Source organism: Haliaeetus leucocephalus, unplaced genomic scaffold, assembly GCF_000737465.1.
Source record: "Haliaeetus leucocephalus isolate CR32 unplaced genomic scaffold, Haliaeetus_leucocephalus-4.0 Scaffold339, whole genome shotgun sequence".
NCBI classification, from domain to species: domain Eukaryota; kingdom Metazoa; phylum Chordata; class Aves; order Accipitriformes; family Accipitridae; genus Haliaeetus; species Haliaeetus leucocephalus.
The window spans coordinates 16,148,692-16,167,473 of record NW_010972775.1 but is presented as its reverse complement, the minus strand read 5'-3'; the positions used below and the strand labels follow the sequence as shown (position 1 = coordinate 16,167,473).

The window sequence follows — 18,782 nt, the reverse complement described above, 5'->3', positions numbered from 1 at the left end:
TTCCAGGTGTGAGAGGCTCTGGCACTTTGTTTAATGAACTGGAAATGAATTGGAGCCTACTAGCTCTGGAGAACTCATACCAAGAGCCATCTGTTGTGAGCTGCAAATGCTGATTGGTATTCAGGGAGCTGAGTTCCAGTCTTACGTATGTTACCTGGCCCCTTGGTTGATTACTGAGCTCCTGATAGCTTCTAATGTGTGTCACTGTGAGGAATGTCAAGACCAGTCAGGAAAATATGTTTAGGCAGGGTTGGTTTGAAGGGAGGGAGCCTAGAGTCTGGTGTGGCTTCATGTTTGTCCTGTGGGGCAGGGCAAGGAACGCAGTAGGTGAAGGGGTGTGTTTTAGAATACTCGGCAGAATTTGTATTTTATCACGGATTTTATAATCTCCTTTTATTCTGATATCCTGGAGCTACGTGATTAAGGGAACAATACAGCTTTCCTTTTGTATTTTTATAAAGCTTATTTTTTAAATTTTTTTTTTTATTTTCTTGCCCATCCAGTAAAGCCTTTAAACATTACCTGAATGTGACCTTTAAAATCTCAGAGCCAGAAAGCAACAGCAAAAAAGCCCAAACTGCTGTTGCTCATATTGCTATTTTGTTAATTTTTAAATACTGTGGGTTTCCAGAATAATTTGATTCATGGCTTTCATTACATAGGTATGTGTGGCATTACATTTAGAAGTTAAACATGATTTTGCTGGCTGCGACAGGATTGTGCAGCTACAGGGTTTCTGGATTTGTTGTTCTCAGCAAGGTGTGCTGTACTTCAGTCCTGAGAGAACTCTGTGAAGACTAAATGACCTGCTCTTGACTAATCTTGCTGTTCTTTAGCTTTTCTCACTCCTCAGGACCTTCTTTAGTTTCAGGAACTCTTATGGTGCTGCAATTGGAATTAAGTTTATTAGCACTTGGAAGGAGATACAGGCTCTGCCTTTTCCCCACCCATCGTTTGGTTCATCTGGAGGGTTCTGGAGCAGCCATTTCCACCTAGACAGGAGACACTGCTTCATTTTTTTTATGTATGATTCCAAGAGCCTAGCTCAGGCTTAGCAAATAACATCCTAAATTGTAAAAACAAAAAACCCAACCAACCAAAAAAACCAATTTAACTGATACTATTAAGCAAGAATGAGCAGGTGTTAAAGTCTGAGTTTGACCACTGAGTAGCCACATGGGTATCAAACAGAGAGTAGTGGAAAGAGTTTAATTCAGCCTTTTCTCTTCCTTTTCAGAGTCTAACAGCCGACGGGCAGTGAACAGAGGCTACCTGGGTGGATTGCTGAGACTCTATCAAGACTGGCATCACAATGATGTCTCCAACGACTACATTCATATTCGTAGGGGTCTCCTGCTCTGCCTAAAGCACATCACCAACATCCAGCTGGGCAGGGAGACTTTCCTTGGTTCCCGGGGCATGGAGATTCTCTTCACAAGTGTACAGGTAAATGGTGCTTTTGTGCTTAAGTGAGATGGACTGGTAGTTAGTGCTGGGTTCTACCTCACAGTGCAGGAAATTCCATAGTTTTATCCTGAATTTATATAACGTATCAATGAAAAAAATGATAATATTAAAATAAAAAGTATTGACTTTTTCACAGTTATTACTTCAGATAAGCTGAAATGTTTCTGTTTAAAACTAATTTTAATTCCTACTGAGCCTCATGGGAATTGTAGTTCAGGCTTTTTAATGATTCTTTTTCTTCTTTTTTCCTCCTCCCCTGTGGATCCTGCTGTTTGCTTGGACCTCCACTCCCAAAGAACAGTGCAGTGTCTCCACAGAAATGTTGCTTAGGTGTTTCACAAGATGTTTCCTTTCAGGTATCCAGATGGATAATTCCACCCAATCAGTCTTTTAAACAAAAAAGTGTTGATTTAGCCAGGCCTTTACTAATGAGAAACATCCATCAACTGTTTTTCAGGAGGCCCAATTTTAATCTTGTGAAACATTAATGTGGGTTCATCAAGAAAGATGACATGGTCCTGAGGACAGTGTCGTGGTTTAAGCCCAGCTGGCAACAAAGCACCATGAGGCTGCTGGCTCACTCCTCACCCCCGGTGGGATTGGGAGGAGAAAATATAAAGAAAAGCTCCTGTGTTGACACAAGGACAGGGAGGGATCACTCGCCAATTATGGTCACAGGCAAAAACCAGACTCAACTTGGGGGAAAAAAAGATCAATTTAATTTACTATCAATCAAATCAAAACAGAATAATTAGAAGTAAAGCTAAATCTTAAAACACCTTCTCTCCACCCCTCCCTCCTTCCCGGCTCAACTCCACTCCTGATTTTCTCCACCTCCTCCTGCCAGCAGTGCAGGGGGATGGGGAATGGGGGTTGGGGTCAGCTCCCCACACCTTGTCTCTGCCGCTCCTTCCTCCTCGGGGGAGGAGGACTCCTCACTCGTCCCCTGCTCCAGCGTGGGGTCCCTCCCATGGGACACAGTCCTCCACGAACTTCTCTGGCATGGGTCCTTCCCATGGGCTGCAGTCCTTCACGAACTGCTCCAGCGTGGGTCCCTTTTATGGCCTGCAGTCCTTCAGGAACAGACTGCTCCAGCGCAGGCTTTCCTATGGAGTCACGGCCACCTTCGGGCACAGCCACCTGCTCTGGCATGGGCTCCTCCACAGGCTGCAGGTGGGCATCTGCTCCACCGCTCACCTCCATGGGCTGCAGGAGGACAGCCTGCTGTCTCACCGTGGGCTGCAGGGGCATCAACCTCCTCCTGTGCCCCTCTTCCCCCTCCTTCTTCACTGACCTTGGTGTCTGCATAGGGGTTTCTCTCACATTCCAATCCCCTCTCTGCTGCAGGTTTCCGCTTCTTAAATACGTTCTCCCAGAGGTGCTGCTGCTGTCGCTGGTTGGTTTGGCCTTGGCCAGCAGCAGGTCTGACTTGGAGCCAAGGAAGCTTCTAGCAGCTTCTCACAGGAGCCATCCCCCCCGCTACCAAAACCCCACCACACAAACCCAAAACAGATGGGATCCCTGTAAGGTATAGAAGGGGCACGTACAGAACAGTAACGGTTTCCTCTGAGTCTCTCAGCCACATGCTTCCTTAGCTGCCTTTGGAGAAATCACTTATAGAGACACCTTCAGTTCTTGACCCAAGTGATTCCACAAGGAGTGTTTCCATTGTCATTCTCACCAGCCAGTGCAGTATCGCATTCTAGCACCATCGCAGACAGAATGAAAAACATGTCCCCTTCTCCTCCAGAAATCCATTGCCTTATGATCCAGTGTATTTGCTTCTTCACCTTTCCCATTGCTGTCATGTACAATTCTCCTGTGACTGAAAGATATTTCTTACTAGTAGTAGATGGTAGACTGGTAGAGTTTTTTCACTTTGTTTTTCTCATGAAGAATTGACCACTTCTTCAGGTGTGATGAGGTGGCCAGGACCAGCAGATCTTTCAAGGGAGTATGGCCTCTGTTAATGAGAAGTCCCTGGTCTGCAGAGACTTGAATAGGGTGGATGGCAACAGCTGCTTGAGGGTAGATGTCAGCTCATTCCCTCTTAAGAGCCTTCTACAGCCCATGTAGTTTTCTGAGCTAACATCTCCTGATAGCTCAGCCTGGGAGCAACCCCATGGAAAATGCAGAGATGGGGTCACCTTGGGTGAACAAACAGGAAATGACATACTAAGACTCCAGTGAACACTGATAAGGCTAATCCTTCCAGAGGTTAGAAGTGGAGCAGAAATGACAGCTTCAGGGGCCTCCAGTTTCCTTTTCTTCTACTGTGCGCTACTAGGGAGATCTTGGAAGGGGAATTACCAAGGTTAATAAATTCAAAGCTCAACGTTCCCTCACCGTTCCTTTGGGATGTTGTCAGTCTTCCGAGGGATGTTGTCAGTTGTCCGGTGTCTCTCTAAGACATGAAGTGTTGGGAGGAGTCTGGCAGCCCTAGGAGGTCTCACTCATGCTCTTCCCTCCTCTGACCTGAGGTAGAGGCTGCTGCTGCTACTAAAATCTTTATAATCTTCATGGTAGACAGAAAATGGGAAATCTATTCTCCTGAGAGGAACTGCAGGCTATAGTAAGAGAGAAAGAGATGGAGGCAGGGTAAGACAAACAACTCCTGCTTGGGAAAGCAATAGCTCTTCGTATGTGTATGCAGTATTTTAGTGCCTTTAGGAATTTGCTGGTTGTGGTGATTAGCCTTAACCAAACTCTGAGCAGCTAATGAGACTTTAAAGGTGTTAAAAACTGCTAGAAAAGTTCTGCTGAAACTTTAAAATTCTTTTTTAAAATCTATTGAAATGGAAACAGTTTTGCCGAGATGGGTTTGTTTTAACAACCTCCAGTGGAGCTCCTATTTACAAGGCCGGTTTTCAATTGAAACCTCTCTAGCTGCTTATTGTATGGGCTGATGGACAGCTGAAATACCTGAGCTTTTAATAGCCCTTAAGCCTATGTCTTTACAGGAAGAGCCAATAGTTCACAGTTTGTCTCCTTATACAGATTAGAAGTGACTGCTATTTTATTTGAGGAAAATTTAGAGATATTTTAGGAGAGTTTAGAGAGATTTTGGGTTCTGCTTCTACCTGGAATGAAAAATAATTTTAGATAATGAAATCATTTGTGGAAACGAAGCACACTGTGCTCCCATTTCTTTTTCCAAGCTCCACTTAGACTTTCATGGCAGTTAAACGGTATATTCGCATCAAGAACTGGCTGGCTTTGTGTGCAGAGACAGGAGCTGCCTACTCTGAGACAAGAAAACAGGTCTGTATCTGCTTTAGGAGAGACTGGTGCATGGAACATTATTTTGCTCTTTTATCATTTATCCATTTGATTTCTTAAGCTTGCCTGGTTTCTCTTCAGGCTTCCTGTACTAGGGTCTACTCTTGGATAATATTATCCTATACTCCACTCTATATTTCCCAGTAGTAGCATCCGTTAGCATCATTACCTTTTGCTTTACTGTCGTATTGAAACCTCTGTTTTTGTATATATCACTCACCTACCATAACATCTGGACTATTCCAGGTTCAGTAGAGAAAAGATTGAGTGTGGAGGCTAAAAAGCAGATCTCCTGAATTCAGGTTAGCTTTACATGAGTTTTATGAGCTAAAGACTCATTCTCTTCCCTCATTCACAGTATCCCACTGCAAAATAAATGGGATAGTTTACACATGTACAAAGAGGTCTCCTGTCTATTTCTCGAGTATCAGTAAAAAAGGCTTTTCCAATACAGTGATGGTACACTTTTGTCATCTGTAAACTGTGTTATCTTGGAATCTGAGAGCACTTTCTGAACAGTAATGAAAACAGTCCCACATATTCCCTGAAAGATATCTGAAGGCTTGTTTGCACGTGTAAGGTAATTTGCTGTAAGGAAAAATATGATTTTGAAACAGCATCATAAAATAACTCCATGTGTGGAAGTTCATTGTCTGGATGAACACGCCTTGTTCTTGACTATCTCAGTTCACTTGGCAGTGAACTAAGATGGCTGGTCCAAGGCAGGCATTTATACAGTCCTGTGTTCACCAGTTCCTGTGTAAAAACAATAGTTTTAGTAAACTATAGTAAGACTGTTCAAGAATGTTACTCTGTTCTCACATGTAGGCAAACTTTCCTTATCTTTTCTTTAATAACAAGCAAAGGCAACCAAATACCATGTGAAAGAGTGAATAAATTGAAATACTGGAAATAGAAACCAGTTCTTAGTGTGTGCTCTAACCACAATAAAACTTTCCTTGGAGATGTTTTCAAAATTGTCTTTTCTCTCCCCCTTGTTCCTAACAGCCAGAGATCTAGAAATACATATTAAGATTCTTGTAGTGAGTCTTGTAAGCATGTCAGCTTTAGATGATTTTTCTAGCCTCCCTACAGGAATCCTGGTTAATCCTGCTGAATCTTATAATGCCATTCAATCATACATGAGAAAACAATAAAATCCTGTACAACCAAAAAAGCCCCAATACAGCTATTTTCCTGTTCCTGATTATAATAAAGTACTTTATGTTCTTTGGTCGTCTTCCTGGTTCTGCTGAATATTTTTTTTGTCCAGCCCAAATCCTAACTATGGGCTGTCAGACAATGGCACAAAATATCTGTTCTGCCCTCTGGGCTGTTCAATTTTATCTGTGGTGATGGGATGCAAATATATTAAATGGCATTGGAATGTATTGTAATATTTCTCTTTGGCCTTATAGCACATTCATGCTGCTTATTTGACTTGGATCCCTGTTCTGACGAGCTAAATCTTAGTCCCAAGCCACTAAAGATAACATGCTGATAGGCACGGTACAACTTGTGAACTTAAGTAGGATACTACATTGGTTAGTCAATCTGTCTGATGGAGGCTGTGGTATAGATGTGCTGTGCTTGGGGAAATCTGAAGGCTTTGTTTTCTGAGCATCGCACCTATTAGTTTTAAACAACTTCAGCTTTGTGCAGCAGCTGTAACTTGCTTATCCAAACTCACTGTCTCTATTACATTGAAGACCTACACCTTCTGTGATCTCCCAGGGCTTCTTTGCTTTTAGTTCTGTGGGGGGTTTTTTGTTTGTTTGTTTTTTGTTAACGAAAGACCAAGGAGTTCACTTGCATAGCATGGTAATAAAAATACAAAAATATTCTATGTCTTCAAAGTATATCTGGGCTCTCATAGCTCCTTACACTTCTATTTCCTAATTTGGATTATAGGAGTAGAAAACATGGGATGCTGCAGGAATTCAGTATTTTACGATTAGGTAATATATAGTGGTCTTTCAGACTAACTATTGGGCCTAATGCTTAACCATATAGAATAGCATACAGTGGGAATGCTCTCTTTGAGTATACATTATGTACACCGAATACAGTGAAATAGTGGTGTTAACTGTGCTAGTTTACCTGTGTTAGTTTTGGCATGAGAGCTCTGGGTATAGTTGTGGTGAGGATGCAGAAGCACAGATTTTGGCATGTGTTGGCAGCAAAAACATGTATATGGGCTCCCTGCAGGATTTTTTTAATTGATGTTAAAGAACATCTCGCTTCAGTGCTACTGTCACCTGTGTTAGCTAGGATATTTTAGCTTTTGCTACTATCATGCCTTCCTTCAATATACCCTGACTATAATGTCTTAGAGCAGAGCTAGAGGATGCTGTCTCTTCTAAATGACATGCATCAGTGGAAGTCCCCTGAGGTCAATGCTAGCCTGTATTTCTGTAAGAAACGGACTGCAAAACTTGAGGTCTTGCTGTTCCAGGCGTATTTCTTTAATGGTAAGAAGGCGGGGGGGAGCAGAAAAAAAAAAGAAACCATAAATAAGCCATAAATATAAAGATTTCATATTCTAATCAGAAGAGTGTCTCTGCTCTGGGGGATTGTGTATTATGGGCAGGATAACTATAAGAGACAATTCTTAACATCATTCTCCTTTGGTTCCTAGGACTGTTTATCTTGCAAAAATCTGGATCCTATCATAACTACTGTAACTCAGATTCTGCGAAAGTGCTACCCCAAGGAGCCTCTGCCTGTGGCAACAGTAAGAAGTTCCTATTCCTTCCCTCTTCCTGGGAATGTCAAGGCTGAACCTCCGTGTGAGGGATCTGAAGGTAAATGGCTGAAGGGTGAGTTCAGTAGGAGGAAAAGGGGCATGACATGAGAATTAAATGTGGGATCTGGGGAAGGTAGTCTTTGCAGATTAGTCCTGAGGTTTACAGTTAAAATTAATTGGATGGCCTACAGTGTCACTCACTAGAGATGAGACTACTCCCAGGTGTTCTTGAAGCTTGGAGATTCTATTTGGAGAATGAATGAGAGAAGATTGAAGGGAGCAAGGAAAAGGGGAAAAAAAAATCCTTCTATTGTCCAAAAAACAATGGAACAGACTGGGCATGGCAGAGGCTGGAGATGCCGCTGCCCCACAACAACAACAGAGGAAGACATGATTGTGCCTGTGCATTACTGTTTGGGGAGGGAACACTGCCCTGCGTTTTTTTCGGTAAAGAATTGTAGGAAGTATTATCCTTTTTCCTTTCTAAAATAAAAGCAGGTAGCAGTCACACTGCATGAATAAAAGATGTGACACTTGCTGAAAAGCAGAACTTAAGCACAGGCAGGATAGCCGCTCCACAGAACAGGAGGAACGGCAGACTCCATAATACACACAAGCAATTTCTCTCTTGCTTTCAGTTTCATATGGAAGATGCTCAAATACTATAATGATGAGAGCACTAAAACACCCTAATCTAGATAATATAGATTAAGAGCATCCTGTAATAGCATTGCAGCCAAGCAGAAAATCTCTGTATTGCTTTGTAATATGAGTTGGATCCATATCATGGTGACATTTGTCATGGTTTTGAAAGGCAGTGTTCAAGTCCAAGAGAACAGAGCTTTAAAAAGTGGGAGATTTAGTGCCAAATTCATTTATACTAGATTAACAAATGAAATCTGCTTTAATCAGGGTTGTGTTGGGTTGTAGTTTGAAGGCGTGTGGCACACATAGAAGAGATTGCACAGATTTCTGTGGAGGGCCTGGGAGGAATATCAGGTTGAATGCCTTTGCCTCTACCTCTTTTCTACTTCTTCAGGTGACTATGAAAGTGATGGAGAGGAAGAGGCTGAAAAAGACCTGGATAATGACGATGGGGAGAGTAAGGAGGAAGTAGGTATATAAGCCATACTTTCCTTAATGATCCACATACTGGAAAGTAAAACTTCTCATTGTTCATTTTGACATCCTGATAAGCTGTCTAAGCAGAGAATGTACATATGCATGTGGTTCTACACAAACACACTACAGGAATAATAGAAAGATACTTGAAAGAAGAAAAAGAGAAAGCACTGACTTTCATTGAAGAGAGTCCCTTGCATTTATCTTATTAATTGCCATGCTTGTCACCCAGGATGGTGTGAGTTTGGTGACTTCTCTGTTCCTGCAGAGAGACTGACCAGTGATTATTAGAATCACATGCACAGTCAGGGATAAATGATGAATTTTTGATTCCTTTACGTGTAGACCAGAAATGGCACTCGGGGTGGGGGACCTGAATGATCACCTGGGAAAGACTAACCCTCTCTTCCCATATCAGAACATATTTGGGCTGTGCACCTACCCTAAGAAAAAAGTTAGTTCTCTTAGGCCACAGCTGAACCTATATTTCTCCTTTATTTGCTGCTGCACACAGACAAATAATACAATGAATTATTCAATACTTATCTGACTTCTCCCTTTGCACTCTTCCTGCCATGACCTAACTGGCAAAAAACCCAACCCTACCAGCTGAGGATGAATGCAAACTTTTTTTGTGTGAAAATACATACAAGCACATATGCAAATGTGAAGTAGTGAATGCTGCTAATAAGTCTTATCCACATAAAGTGATTTGGGAAGGCAAATTAAAGAAATGAAGTTGCAAATACAGTCTAATTAGATATGATTGAGTCTTCTGTGGAAGGGTGTTTTCATTACTTGCCCTGTCTTTTTCTCCTCAAGTATTAAACTGATGTTAGCCAATGAAAAAAGGAAGTTAACCCCCCCCACACATTATCTCAGTGTCCTAACTTGCCCCTGTCTGGCTGTTTTTATCTGAATATAGAGCTCGTCAAGATGCTCATTAGGAATAAGGTTCATAGTGAATTTATCTCCTTCTTTAATTAGTTATTCATTCAGAAGCAGACCCTATATGCCTCTGAACTATTTCATTATTCATAAGGATTTACCAAGTAGATGTGAACAGGGTTTTTTTTTTGCCTAAGAACTTGCTCTGAATATGAGTTTTAAGTACTGTTTGTCTGGTGTGCTGGTCATATATCTTCCATGACAAATCTTTCTAAAGGGAAAGCAAGCAGAGAATCAATAATGAACTTTCAGTTTACCTTTTTTGTATGAGAGATCATTTGCACAGTGTTTCCTGGTATTGATGCGATTTACAAATTTTCACAGCTACGTAACACATATCCACGCATACTAGTAATACCAACCAAACTGAAACTTGGCTCTACACTTCCATCAGTAACTGTTCAGACAGTTCTATGAAAATCAAAATCATCGCATCAACCATCTATCCTTCTCAACCCAAACCTACAGCGAGTTTGAAACTGCTTATGCATCATTATGCTGTTAGTGGCAAATCCCTTTAAACAGACCTCATACTGCGTGCAGCTCTTCATTGCCTTTTCAACTAGGCCCAAACAGCAGTTCAAACTCTGCTTTGCAATGCAAGTGTGGCTCAGGGTTTGAAATGCCATGATCGCTTTTGCATTCAGGCTTTTTTTTTTCTTTTGATAATAGCTTCAGAAATGATTCTATTTATCAGGAGCAAATCACTTCTTTGCTGGCATTTGGTGGGGTATACTTACCAATGACACATTGAATTATTTGAATAATGCTGCAGTGTAATGCCCAGTCATCAATGCCATGTCTCCATCCTTTCCTCTTGCCCCACCTTTTCATGGTTTCTTACGCAATGACTGAATGCTTGACACAGTTTAGGTTTGGTTCTCATATCCGATATGGAGGAGGTTGCACATCAATGCACAGTTGCCTTCAACTGTGAAAGTTTCAGATACAGTTCTTATCTCTGATTCGTTGATGGCTGAGATCTGAAAAGCTTTTTTTCATATAAAAATATCAAAGAAGTTGGAGAGTATAGAAGATGGATTGGGGAAGAGTTTCACAGATTTTTATAAGCAGCATTGAGAAATTAAAAATAAAATATAAGCAATTGGTGCCTGAAAGTTCAATGATATAGACATGGGCCCTTCAGTTTGATTGGTAGGCACTTAGAGAAACCATGTGGTTGTCTAAATCAAAGGCAGAAGTGTCAAGGTTTCTAATTTTGCTGGTGGCCTGTGAAGACAATTTTGGCTTCAATATGCTTTGAAAATTTTCTTGCTAAATTTACATTTATTTGTTTATTGTTTCTTTTGAATCTGAATATTACCAATTGCATCCTGAGGATCTGTGCCTACTGGTTTACGCAACACGAGCAAGGAAATAGATGATATGCTCAGAAATAACTAGTAGTTGTTGATGTCTCTTGTTTTGAAACCTCTCAAGCTGAGGTGCTGATAAAAAGGTTCAAGTTTCAGTCTTGATGCTTTTTTTGAAACCATCTTTTCGTGGTATCTCTACTTAGGTACTCAAATACCCAAACATCAAACTCCCCTCTTTCACAATGTAGTCTTTCCTTTTGTGCCTCTATTTTCCATTCCATAAAATTACTCTTAACAGCCTTCATGAATATGGGAAGAATAGTTATAGGACTCATTAAATGAGTATGATATCATTAGAAATCAAGGGTATTATGCAGAATATTACTTTAACAGTTATCTTGTGAGGGACTTCTAATATACATTCTTTTCTAATTCTGCTTTTGTAGGATTATGACTTGGAGACAGATGTGAACAAATTGAGGTCAAGGCCAGTGCTTGACCGGCCAGAGGAAGAGCTTGGACAATATGAAGCAATGTGTCCAGAACTTTCCCATAATTTTCAGGTACTATCATAGTGAGGCTTCCTTTATTTGTGAATATTCAAGAGTTTAAGAAATACTTGAAAGGGAGTACTGACAAGAGATAACTGGACAAGACTATTGCAAAAGGAAACCTAGGTGTCTTATGGGACAGGAAGAACAAAGATTAAGACTTTTTGCTATAGTTTATTGGTGTGAATCAAGAGTGATAGAAAGGGAGTGATGTTGTTTGGTGCACATTTGGCTGGCTATGGATTAACTAAGCACTGTTGAATCAATTGCCACATGACAAATCTGTCAGATAATAATTTGTATCCTTGCTCGCAATTTCAATGGCAATATCAAGATCAGTATGAGATGTGGAAAATAAGTACTGTCAACTAGTGTTTTGAAGGAACTGATGGAGAAGATTGCAGTGCCGCTGAGTGAAATGCACAGTTCAAATTATTGTTCTATTGCAGTTTGGGACAAGAAATGGGGTATTGCACTCATTGCAAGTCTTGGAATTTAGGCGAGCTGAAAACTGTGACTCAAATATGAATCTGGAAAGGACCACTGGCTTAATATATCTCCTGTACATACAAAGCTGTGACATTTGTTACGACTATAAGTAGCCAAATGGGATTAAATTATACTCTTGCATGAAGGCAGGGGTGGAGTTTTGTGTGACAGATTGGCCTCCTTTACCCTGCTGTAACATTTGTATTTTTAAAAAATGCCTTGCAAATTATCTTCTCTAACTTGTTAGAACAATCAGGTTTGGTTGAGGATGACTCACCGAGATGACTCAATCTGATCCTTTTAGTTTCTGAGGGACTAGTGTTGAAACAGCTTTGTGGATAGAGAAATTCTGGCAGGTGGTCCATGGGCTGATTTTACTCTAGCTGTCTTATTGGATGAGTACAGTTTTGGGAGATTTGTAAATATTTTCTTTTTCTTCCTTGAAAGGTTTCTCTGGAAGAAGGCACAATCTGTCTTTAGATTTTTTTTAAAATTTCTTCTGCTTTTTAAATTTAAAGGAGCTTGAATCAGACTCTGAGGAAGAGAAGAGCTTGGAGGACAGGACTGAGAGTCTTCCCTTTATGCCCTCTCATTTCATTCCAAGTGCTCCTTCTGTGAAACATCCAAACTACAGATGGAGAAACCAAAGCGTCACAGAGGTGGGACCAGATCCAGGGGAAAAGGATTTCAAAGTCCCTCTGCAGAGCTGCACAAAAAGGGACAGATGCAGATGGGATCAGACTGATGAAAAGAGAGACATTGCAGAAGCAGCCCAAGATGCAGACAACTATGAAGAGGAAGATCCAGCCAGAAGTCATGTGCTTGCTTTGCGTCCTCTCCCAAAAGACGCTGCTTGGTACAAAAAAATGGTTTACCCTGAATGTGAAGCCTTGATCAATCCTAGTCCTGGAGGGAGGCTGGAGAGCTCAGGCATAGAGACACATCTTCTGGAGAAACACCAAGGGGATATCCCATTCCACAGCCCTTGCTTCTACATAGCTAGGGCCAAACATGTTAAGTCCATACCAGACTACAGAGACTTGTCATTCCCTGATTTCTGGGGTCACCAGCCACCTCCTTACAGCAAGCCCATGTTGGAGCGCAAGTATGGGGTTCAAAGGTGATTATACTTTAATATAGTTACCACACTGAGAGCTCTCAGGCTCAAAACTGGTTTATGTAGGTTCTGACTACAATACCTCTGAATGTCTTAGGAAGTTATAGAACAAATTTTGGGCTATCCAATGATTTGCTGCAAGGCCAAACAGCAGGATAATCTTACTTGGGTTATCCTCCTGAGGAAAGGAAAATGGTATCTAACTGGGTTACAAACAGGATTAGGAATCAGCAAGCCTATTTTCTGTCTCTGACATGGACTTTCTGTGTGTCAGTGGATGAGTTGTGAACCGTCTGCGTGTTGCTTGCTTTGTCTCATAGATTGAGGTGGTAGTGGTAACCCTGGAGTGAGATTTTTATCGCTTCTGTGAATCCATAAAGACTCCCCTTTCTCATATTCCAAATTGTTATTGATTAAACTAGTTATTGATAAATGTACCTATGTACCTATGTATGTGATGGGACTCTAAGCTGGTCAAAACTTTGACATAGATTTACTGTGGCTTTTCCTTAAAGTAAGCAGACCAAGACCCAGAATGAGCTGTGAATCTGTGACCTTGTTAGAACACAAATGAGAACAAGTTCATTTTAGAGATGGAGAAGACTGTGTCCTTTTAGGATAAGTTCTTGTCTTCAGTCTTGCTCTTAATCCAGCCACCTTTAGTGCTTGCAACATTGGGTCCCATCTGGCTCTGAGGAAAAATCCTTACTGTCCTCTCAGAGCTGTGTGTCTGTGCCAGGTTGTTCTCAGGAATCTCCCTGCCTACCCTTCTGCTGCTGTGTCCCTTTTTGCTGTTCCTCTTGCTCTCTGCCTGCTCCATGGCGTTCTCCAGAATCATCTTCTCCTTCCCTAGCATGTGCATCTGCTTCTGGGAAGCCTGTCATGAGCCAGAGAGCAGCAGCAGGGACAAGGTAAGTGAGTGGCTTTCCTTCCCTGCTGGCCAGCCTACTAGGAGAAGACAGCATATATGACATGCAACACGCAGAAAGAAATGAAAACAGATCTCCTCTCTGGCACACTGCTAGAGGCTGCTGTTTTTCTTGTGTTATTTTAGGTGTTCATATGAGGGGAAAGCTGTGTTTTGAAGCTTGTGCTGGGAGAGGAAAGTCTTCTTATGACTACTGTTTTGTCTATTCCATGTGTGGCTGTGTGCAATGACTTTACATTTCTTTCTAGTGGTATAGAGAATTAGTAGCAGATATGGAAGAGGCTGGATTTATGCTAAACTTCAAAGATGATCAATGTTAATCAAATGACATTTGTGAAGACCACTAATTTCTGACCTCTAGAGAGATAATGATTCTTTCTGCAGCAAATATAATAGCTAAAAATCTTATTTAGAGGCAAAATCACCCTACCATCTTCTCCTTGCACTGTTGCTCTAAAAGCTTTGCTTTTATGACTATAATAACATGTGTAACCATACAGCTAAAATGGGAATAATTATATCATGCTTCAGGGCATAACATGATTGCTGCAAAGGTCAGGAAGAAAATCTGGTATTCCACATTTGGTCATCTTTAGGGATCAGAGAACTTCAGTTTAATAATGAGTAGAAATTAGCTTGATTTAGAGTCAAGATTCACTATGAGACAGACTAGCTTTATAAGTTATGGCAGATATTTCCTCACGGGGCAAGGCTGGCCATTTGGGAGATTGACATTGACTGGAAAGAACTGGGGATAAAAGAAACTTGACAGAATACTGTAGAGAACAAAGATTTTACAAAATCAGTCATCTAACCAAAAGGCAACTTGTAATGGGAACAGAGATGGAGCAGGAGCTTTCTCATGGTAAAAAAAGAAAAAACAAACTTCACCTGGAATTAGCACATGGAAGTCCCCTTTCTTACCAGTCCTTCAAAAGAATTTCCTAAGCCTCTTCATATTTCTTCAACAAGATCACCCTATACCAATATTTCTTACAGTGTCATTGCAATTAACTTTTCTTTTTTTTCCTAGGGACAAAGTACTAGATGATGTTCGCCGCTTAATCCAGCCGGGTGATGTGATAGGCAGAACTGTTTTTGATTTAGATGAGCCCAGGTGGGTAACTTAAATTGAGTACTGTAACCAGGGGCACTGTCGGTGCTGGGTTAGGTAGCAAGCTCAGTTTGCTTGTTCGGCTCTGATAAAAGCATAGAAGAAAAAGCCTAGGAGGTAAAGGGCCAACAGGAAAAACATACAGAAGGAGTAGATTCCTTGTATGTGGCTCTCGGGAAAGGATTTACTGTGGAAGTCACTGGATCAAGACAGCCTTAAAGCTTTTTAGACAGAACAAGAAAATCTATACATCAGAGGGGACTGTATGGTGTCCCTGGATATGTCTGCCTTGCATGTAGTGATTTGGACCAGAAGCATGCAGAATGATGCTGGGAATTGTACCTATGAGTCTAGGTGCATTTCTCCACACCCTGAAGCAGCATTTCCCAATGAGAGTGCACTACAGTGTCTGTACAGCCAGGGTCACAGGCTGTAGGTGTACCTTGAAAGGTGCGGCACTTACAAAAGGCTTCTGAAAACAAACATCCACCCTTGTGAACTGTTTTAAGTGCTCAACTATGGCCAGCAATTATGGTCTTTGATAAGATGTAGCACAGGGCAGTTGAAAGGGTCCCAAATATGAAGAAATTGCATTCAAAGGAAGGATGAGTGACTCAGAGAACATTCTTTAGGGGCAAAAAAGGTGGAGGACAGTTTGAGGTAGGAGAAAGTTGTGAAGTTGTTCAAGATGAATTTAAGGGTTTCTAAGCTTTAGGAGAAGGAAACTATAGATGAGGAAAGAGTAAACATATAGTAATTGTATAAAGATGCCTTGTGCAATTAAAAAACTAATGGGAATAATTTAGTGGGGAAAGTAACTGCAATAAAGAAAGTAAATATGAACTGGGACAAAAGGGAGTATTGGGAAAGGAAAAGATGTGATTCAGAATCACTAAGCAAGAGTAGAGAAGAATGCTGCATTGGATAGGAAGATTATGGATTTGCTCACTTCTTGCTACTTCTCAGGGTCTCGCTTATAAAAAAAAATAAAATTATAAAACCTCATTTTAGCGTACAAAAGGTCCGAGGAAGGCTTGTCTTTGAAGCAACCTGCTATAGGTATCCTTGCTTTGATTTACTGCAGTCACTCAAGCCCAGGTGCTCCAGGCTGTCTGACATTCTTCTCCAAGTTTGAATCGGGAAACCTTCGCAAAGCCATCCAAGTGCGTGAGTAAGTATGCCTGCAGCAGCTGTGTCCCAACCTGCCTTTCCACTCTGACCACGGTGTGAAATGGTGGAGTTCTCCTGGGTTTGGAGAGGGTTGGCCAGGGAAGCAGGTTATACGACACAGAACTTATCATGCCTTCCAACACCTGGATGTCATGAAAGTAACAGGAGTGAGAAAACATGACTAACATAGTGTGAGTATTTAATGGTGTGTTTGAGCATGACTAGTTTGATGGTGTTCTTTGGCTCTCAAAGGATATTAATGAATTTGATTGTATAGCCTGATTTCCTCAGCAGGCTCAGTGGCAGACTGGTGGGGTGTTCATGGCCACCATTTTTTCTGGTCTTCCTTTACAGGTTTGAGTATGACTTAATTATGAATGCAGATGTGAACAGCAACCAGCATCACCAGTGGTTCTACTTTGAAGTCCGTGACATGAAATTAGCGGTTCCCTATCGCTTCAACATTATCAACTGCGAGAAGTTTAATAGCCAATTTAATTACGGTATGAGTCTTTGGGGAATTGGGGTAGTCTTCTGTTCACAAGAATATCTTTTTAATGCTGTAAAGGCTTCAAACTTTCCATGTCTGTAAGTATAAGGGAGACTGTAAGTTTAATCTTATCTGCCCTGAAATCCACTGAAAGAGTTACTTTAGATTTGTCAAAGGACCTTTCTCTATCCTCAGGAGGACCAAGGAGTAAGCTGAATATTGAGACCTGGGAGAGGATTTGTGGGGGAAAAAAAGTCATTGTTCTGTGTTTAGAGACCAGAACTGAGGAAGAATGGCACTGGGGTTGGGAAAGGGGAAAAAAGATGATCTGTTGGAATTGAATGAGCAGCATAGGAATGGAAAGTGCTTCTAAGATTTAAATAAATGTAGATAATCCTCAAACAAATATTCATGATTCTTTGGGCTTATCCAGAAAGACATCTCTGCCTTCAGACCTGCCGAGACTTCTGCTGATATTAATGATTAAAGAAAATTCTGTTCCTTGCTGTCTTTGAGCTCCTGTCATAGTCTGTGCTTCAGGAGGAAGGTGGCATAGCTCAGAAATAGGCAGGGCAAATCCCAGCTTTCAATGCCCATTTTAGAAGAGAAATTATTTCTTCTGCATGGAGACTGTGGGTTGAATTCTTGGCTGGCATAGGCTGGGGTTTTTTTATTTGTTTCCATGGAGCTGTGTTAATTTACACCAGCTTGAGACCTGACTCAGAATGTTTAATAAGCCCCTAATATCAGACTTTGCATTCCTCTGAAGCCCTGTGGATACAGCCTTCGACATAACCAGGAGAACTCTCTCAGGATCAATGTACCTAAAACAAATAGCACTAGGAGCTGGAATGCCTTGTCACTTGTATTTGTGAAACTGGCTGGATGAGTGGCATAATGAATTATACAGCATTCACTCTTTAACCCAAAGGCTGGAGTTCAAGTATTCATATAGATCCCAAATGAGAATGATTTTTTTTTTTTTTTTTTTTTTTCATCTTTTTCTTCTTCCCTGAATTACCAAACAATTCAGTGTGGTGTGTCTGGTAGCAGCCTGAAAATGAAATACGTTGAGGTCCCACTGTAAACCCCAATGCAATCTCTGATACAGCCATCCGTAGCTTCATAGCTAGAGATTCTGGCTATTTTTGGTGGAAGGTTGCTTGTTATCCTCTAGTCTGGCTGTTGTCAGCATTTATAATCTCATTTTGTGCACCTGAAATTGTACATGACTCACATGCTCAAGCGTGCAATGAAAAATATATTTGGAAGAAAAACATGAAAATACTATCCACTGTAAGGAGGGAGGCTAAGCCATAGCTTGCTTTTGTATGGCTTGTACGTGGGATTGGCTGTTAAAGCAATTCTTCCATGGGTTACTTCTGCTGCTCTGAGGACAGTGAAGCTCTAGCTTATCTGGCTTGGCTGTGTGAAGCTCACTACCCCTTCCAGCACATGCATAAAATTTACACAGACTTTTGGTAAGAGATGTTGTTTATTCACTACATTCCCTCTGCACTTTTCTGAGCTAACGCTCATGCCATAATACTAAAAGCTTCCAGTTGTGATGTAGTGCCAAAGTGCCATGGGTGGCAATACTCTACAGCTCCTGGTTACTGATCTGTTTTGATTTTTCCCTTCCTTTTTGCTCTTGGTTAGATGGCACTGTGTAACTTTCAAATCAGCAAAAAGGTTATTTAATGAACTAGTTGTGACCAGGAGCAGAGCAAGTCAGGAGGTGCAGCCTCCACCTCTCTCCTTCCCCCTTTTCCACTAGCTTACGCTACCATGGGAAATAATGGGATTTTGTCAGAAGCCTGATTTGCATTTGTGTTTTCATAGGGAAAGTGGAAAGGAAAACCTGATTTTTTTTTTTATTATTTTTTAATTAAAATGAGATGGCAGATGAGTATCATCCATTGCTCTGAGGCAGTTTGGTGTGTGTGTCCTTCAGACTCACAGAGGAAGGGCAGGAGCTGGCTTTTGGGATGTTGAGAGCACTGCAGACCCTGAGTCTCGCATCCCTCATCTGACGAACTGGGCTT

At 41.3% G+C, this 18,782-nt stretch overlaps 1 protein-coding gene across 1 annotated transcript in view; it reads left to right on the top strand.

Moving 5' to 3' along the window:
• The window catches only part of AGBL1 (ATP/GTP binding protein-like 1), a 276,170-nt gene that overhangs the window by 40,168 nt on the left and 217,220 nt on the right, over window positions 1-18,782 (top strand). The window contains exons 7-14 of the mRNA XM_010572299.1: window positions 1,238-1,446; window positions 7,385-7,550; window positions 8,532-8,605; window positions 11,325-11,441; window positions 12,437-13,038; window positions 14,997-15,080; window positions 16,162-16,248; window positions 16,602-16,750. Of these exons, the coding sequence (XP_010570601.1) occupies window positions 1,238-1,446; window positions 7,385-7,550; window positions 8,532-8,605; window positions 11,325-11,441; window positions 12,437-13,038; window positions 14,997-15,080; window positions 16,162-16,248; window positions 16,602-16,750 (1,488 nt within the window). The remainder of the gene's footprint in view (window positions 1-1,237; window positions 1,447-7,384; window positions 7,551-8,531; window positions 8,606-11,324; window positions 11,442-12,436; window positions 13,039-14,996; window positions 15,081-16,161; window positions 16,249-16,601; window positions 16,751-18,782) is intronic.